This window comes from Drosophila suzukii (genome assembly GCF_043229965.1).
Source record: "Drosophila suzukii chromosome 2 unlocalized genomic scaffold, CBGP_Dsuzu_IsoJpt1.0 scf_2c, whole genome shotgun sequence".
NCBI lineage: Eukaryota > Metazoa > Arthropoda > Insecta > Diptera > Drosophilidae > Drosophila > Drosophila suzukii.
In genome coordinates this window covers 23513054-23519053 of record NW_027255896.1, presented here as the reverse complement: position 1 = coordinate 23519053, position 6000 = coordinate 23513054, and the positions used below count along the sequence as shown (strand labels likewise).

The 6000-nt window shown below is 45.2% G+C and overlaps 1 protein-coding gene across 1 annotated transcript; it reads left to right on the top strand.

Moving 5' to 3' along the window:
• The first annotated feature begins 2283 nt into the window (after positions 1-2283).
• LOC139354365 (uncharacterized) lies at positions 2284-3573 on the top strand. The gene is made up of 2 exons (XM_070998588.1): positions 2284-2437; positions 2804-3573. Exons 1-2 carry the CDS (start codon positions 2284-2286, stop codon positions 3571-3573), a joined length of 924 nt encoding a protein of 307 aa, XP_070854689.1.
• Positions 3574-6000: the final 2427 nt, after the last annotated feature.

Below are 6000 nucleotides of genomic sequence, written 5' to 3'. Positions count from 1 at the left end.
CCCAGTGAAGCGAAGACCAAGTCATTTTCTGTGCCCTGAAGCATATTTCTTCCAGGAAAGTCCCCAACACAAGCTTGAGGAACCCAGGAAAGCCGCCACCCTCCAGTTCATGGTCCTTCGAGCCGGATATTTCCAACAGTTTACGAGTTCCAGCGTTCAGCGGCGGAGTTTTCCGAGTTCTTCAAAAAATCCAAGATAAGTACGAATATTCCATATTTCCATTGCCGATATTTCCCAGGAACCCAATTTTCTTATATCTGTCTGATCGACCATTTCCATTGTGCATACGATCGCCATATTCCGGCTTATTTTTCGTATTTGCCATTTCCATTCGTATTCATATAAACATACATTCTATTCGCGTTGCACCCTGCAACATTTCTACAGCGACATTTATAACATAGTTTACATTATTTCCAATTTCCAAAATTATTACAAATTACAAATTTAAAATTGCAATTTACACACATATATTTCCGAGTTCCCACAAACACACAAATCATACGCCCATACATACACACATATAACCCTGATGCACGCTTATTAATGTTCGTACATATGCCTGGCCATCCCAACATATGTACATAAGGGAAAAATTCACGTAGCGTAACGTAAGGCAACGTAAGCACGGTAACCCACGTACCTTCTTTCGCGGTACACCCTACAAACATTTCGAAAGCGACATTTACAATACAGTCCACACACGATACGCCTTTCAAGAATTTGCATGATATTTATTTCAGCAGCGCTAATTCGCACACACCGGCGGCTCACATCCATTAAATAAAAATAAATAAATACTTTTTTTCCAAGCCGTGACGGTGCGAAATATATATTTATTTTCCTACTCCTAGCGCTCATTTCCGCATCACAGCAAACAACTGCAAATATCTTGCAGAACATTTGTTCCGAGTTCTCGTTATTTCTTCGCACATCAAGTAGTTGATGTGCGACTGTTCCGTTTCCACATATTCCAAAAGTATACCGGAGCTGTAACGCTAATAGCGAGCACAAGCGGACCGCTTGAAATTGCCATAACGGGAAAACGGAGCAGCCACCGCGAAATATTAATTTTTTTTTTGATTTTTAAAATCAAAATAAATTAATTCCATACGATTTTTCGTCGTTCTTTTTTCTCTTGGAATCCAATCCGGTGATCCGCAACAGTGTGACCACACTCCAGGACAGACTTTTCCGGGTGGGTCTAATTTTTACAACGCAAACAAGGGCGGTCCAGATAATTTGAGTTCTGGAATGCCAGGTACAAGCCCAGTAGCCCCAAAGTCGATCACAAAGGCAAAGAGCGAAACATCCTTAGCCACCAAGAAGACGACAAGAAGCTGTCTGTTCCTACGAGCAATCAGAATCGATCGTCTCTGAGTCCGCTCACGCCAAAGGTTAGGCCACAAATCCAGACCAAGTCCGTAAAGTCGCTAGCAACTCGTTTTCAGGAAAAAATGAGTAACGAAATTGCATTTGCAGCCCTCGCGCGGTTCATCACGGTGTCCGACCGTATGAGCCAATTAAGAAACTCCAGGGTCATCATCTCCGTCCGTCCACACCTGCAAAGTCCGTAAGGAACAAGTCCGCTCACTCTGGGACAAAGCCGAGAAAGAATTTGAAGCGTGTTTAGACACGATTTACAGCATTACGACTGAAGGGGCGGAAGAGATTCTGGCGACTCTGCACCCAAAATATGAATATTGCTATTCGGTGTACGAGGAGCTAGCGGTTCAGCTCAGTGAGCTTATCGACCGAGCCAAATCTCAGCATCCGCCCACGAGCACCAATAATCAGTCCACTTACAGTCCGTCTGGGTGCCGGTTACCGCCATGCGATACTGAAGTATTCGAAGGGGACTCTTAAATGGCCAACATTTAGGGATCTTTTTACAGCAGCTTATGTCAACAATTCTAAGTTGACATCCGTCGAAAAACTTTTTCATCTCAACGCTAAAACTAGCGGCGAGGCTAAGGCAATCGTAGCCCAGTCGCCTCATGGGCCGCGCTTCGATACCGTTTCGTATATAAGAGACTGCTAGTAAACAGCCAACTCAAACTCTTTTTTAATTTGAGTTCCGTAAGTTCTGAATCTGGCCAGGCTCTGAAAGACCTACAGAGCACAATCCAAGGGTGTTTGATAGCGCTGTCTCATTCCAACATTTCCACAGAGAACTGGGACTATCTCCTGGTATTCCTGTGCGCCAGCAGATTACCAAAACTGACCCTCTCCTTATGGGAGCAGTCCCTTTCATTCAAGTCCGACATTCCGACCTGGGATGAAATGAACACGTTTCTTAGCGACCGGTACCGAACGCTTGAGGCGGTTGAGGATAACGCTAAGAGTCAACCCGTTTCCAGGAAGCTCAACTCCTTCGAAGCTAAGGTGACCACACAACCAAAGAATTCCGACCTGTGCTCAAAAGAGAGTCATCCAAGTGCGCTTATGCCAGCATTTTCTTCAGTTGTCTGTGGATGTCTGTGGATGCGAACGAACTACATCAAAAAAAGCAGCTTTGCCTAAATTGTTTCGCGAGATGCCACCAGCAACGTGAATGTACTAGCACTCACAGCTGTTTCACATGTCGAGCGCGGCATCATACACTGTTGCATAATGGCAACCACAATTCCCAATCAACTTCCGCAATTAGTTATTCAGCAGGCCCACAAAATCCAGCTGTACAGGGGGCCGCCACCGGTTCAGAAAATCTGCCCCTTGTGCAGAACTGTTTAGCAACCAGTGCTAGAGCGGTTTTGCTAGGCACGAGATGCGTTGATTTATTTACATGCCATTCCCCTGGCAGATCCAACATTTTTAGAGAGTTCCCAGATAGATGTTCTGATCGGAGCCGACATTTTACCGTCCGTGTTGCTGAGCGGCATGCGCACAAACATTTGCGGTTCTCTCCTAGGTCAGGAAACTATTTTCGACTGGGTGCTTACAGACCCAGTTGGTAGTACATCTAGCCAAAATCGGGTGTCAGCTTTCACGACCCAGATAACCGAAACGAGTGACGGGGGCTTGGATAAACTTGTCACTAAGTTTTGGGAGGTGGAGAACATACCAACTAAGAGGTTAAAAGAATCCGATTCCTATTGCGAGAGCAACTTTCTCCAAACCACCACTAGAGACGCAAGCGATAGATACGTGCTAACTTTACCGTTTCGCGAACCCGAAAATTTCGGATCCAAATTGGGGCACTCGCGATCCATTGCCCTAGATCAGTTTCTTAGAAACGAAAACCGTTTTAAAAGAGACTTTCCATTAAAAGAGCAATATGACTCAGTCATTCAAGAGTATTTGGATCTGGGTCACATGAGAGAAGTCCCCCCGTCTTACGATTCTCCAAGCTATTATCTTCCACACCAAGCGGTGGTCAAACCTGAGAGCACCACCACCAAACTTCGCGTGGTATTCAATGCTTCTAGCCCTTCAGCAAATGGGACAAGCTTGAACGACATTCTTCATGCTGGTCCAGTCCTACAATCTGATTTAACCTTTCAGATCTTGAAATGGCGTTATTTCCAATACGTGTTCAGTGCAAACATTACAAAGATGTACCGTCAGATCTAGGTCGATCCCAAGCATACGCCAAAGAATTTTATTCCGGAATAAAGAAGGAGAAGTAAGCGATTTCAAACTAAAAACCGTCACCTTTGGTGTCAACTGTGCACATTTTCTGGTACTCCGCGTACTCAAACTATTGGCCGATGACGTAGAAAAGGACTTCCCTAAAGCAAGCCATATTGTTCGGCTTTTTATGTACGTAGAGGACGTTCTGGCAGGGGCCAATTCCATTCAAGAGGCTCAACTTGCGATCAGCGAGCTTCACCACGCTTTTAACCGCGCTGGGTTCCCATTGAGCAAGTGGACAGCTAATCAGGAGAGCATACTCGATGATATCCTAAACGAGCATCTACTCCACGACGACTTTTGTGACCTTAATTCCGAAAGTTTTGCCAGAACACATGGTGTTCGGTGGAATGCGACCTCGGATGAGTTCTATTTGGTCCGACCGCCAGTTTTGATTGAATCTACTTATACGAAGAGAGAGGTTCTTTCCCAAATCGCGAAACTTTTTGACCCAGCCGGATGGCTGTCCCCGTTTATTGTCCGCTCAAAAATCTTTATGCAAGAGATTTGATTGCAAGAGTTGGGCTGGGATGAAAATATCCCCACAGAAATGAATCAAAGATGGCAAGAAGGGGCCCAGCTGATCGGCCTACCAAGGAAGAGGTCCGAGAAGCTGAAAGAGCCCTTATTCTATATGCTCAGCGGGAGAAATATACCCAAGAGCTTAAATTCCTAAACGATAAGCGTCCAATTCCAGTTTCCAGCCCGATAGCCAACCTGTTTTCATTTCTAGACCAGCGAGGCCTGTTAAGGGCATGTGGTCGCATTACAGCCTCAACGGCCCTTCAGTATGACGAGCGGCTTCCTATTATACTGCCATACAACTGTCGACTAGCTCGTCTGCTCGTCCTTTTTTCACACCAATTTCCCTGCATGGCGTCAACCAACTAGTGGTACGTCTCATCCGATCGAAATATTGGATTCCTAAAATCAAGAATCTGGTAAAAGCTGTGCTTAAGTCCTGCAAGATGTGCACTATTCACAAGAAGTGAGTACAGACGCAATTGATGGGCGATCTTCCTACCAATCGCCATGCCATTTACATATACTGGCATTGATTATGCAGGCCCGTTTGAGATAAAAAACTATACAGGCAGAGCATGCCTTATTACCAAGGGATATGTAGCGAGAAGAGGTTGTCCTCAGCGGGTCAATTCGGATAATGGCAAAACCTTTGTGGGGGCAGCGACTCTACTTTCTCGGGATTTCATGCAGACGATCAAGGAGTGATACCTATAGCTATCGGGGAATTTTGTGGCGGTTCATTCCTTCAGGAGCTCCACATATGGGAGGATTGTGGGAGGCTGGAGTGAAAAGCTTCAACGCACTTTTCTACAAGTCGACGTCAAGTCGGAAGTACACGTTTGAAGAGTAGTCAACTCTTCTAGCCAAAGTTGAAGCATGCCTCAATTCCAGGCCGCTGTCTCCCATGTCCGAAAATCCTTCTGAGTTGTTGGCATTGACGCCACGCCACTTTCTGATTGCGGGTCCGTTGCTTTCCACATCTGAACCCAAAGTTAAGGGCGAAGCTAAGTCGATTATAAATCGCTGGCAACACTTAAAGGCCCTGCATCAGCAGTTCAGTTCGCGATGGAAAGAGGAGTACTTAAAGGAACTTCACAAGCGCAATAAGTGGCAGAATCCTTCCAGAGATATCCAAGTCGATGATATGGTGGTCGTCAAAGAAGACAATATGCCATCAAACGACTGGCGGCTCGGCAGAGTTGTATCTGTCTTTCCAGGGGCCGATAGTAGAGTTCGCGTAGTCGAAATCCTTACCGCTCGAGGGACTATAACGCGTCCCATCCACAAGCTAGTACTTCTTCCTATGGAGACCAAGGCAACCTCCGCTTTTCCACAATAGTGCCTTATCTTTTTTTATTAAAGCATTAAAACCATGGCCATGTCCGCGCCAAGAAGGCGCTACTGTCCAGATGGTCTCATCTCGCTCTCGGACTGTTAACAGTCTCCACCACGCTCTCCTAACATTAGAGCTAAGTACCAGCTGTAAGTTCTGAGTTACCATAGAAAGAAAGCACACGCAGTGGCTAATAAAGTGAAGTTCCAAATGAAACGGAGACCAAGTCATTTTCTGTGCCCCGAAGCATATTTCTTCCAGGAAAGTCCCCAACACAAGCTTGAGGAATCCAGGAAAGCCGCCACCCACCAGTTCAAACAACAATACAAATACGAATACCAACAGACAGAACAATAAAAATGTCCGACAGGTACAAACAACGTCGGAAAACCAATAAAGATCCTTAAGATACAAAAAACCCAGTAAAGCATACGGTTCATACTATCAATCTTAATTTCAATCTTTTCGTTTTTCTTAAAAATGAACACACAAATAAATGATATACATTA

What these genes read in the sequence shown, in the direction of transcription:
- LOC139354365 (XM_070998588.1), top strand. Translation starts at nt 2,284, where the DNA reads ATGAACACGTTTCTTAGCGACCGGTACCGAACGCTTGAGGCGGTTGAG. An exon ending in CTCAAAAGAGAGTCATCCAA is followed by an intron (nt 2,438 to 2,803) that starts GTGCGCTTATGC and finishes TTCCCCTGGCAG; the next exon opens with ATCCAACATTTTTAGAGAGT.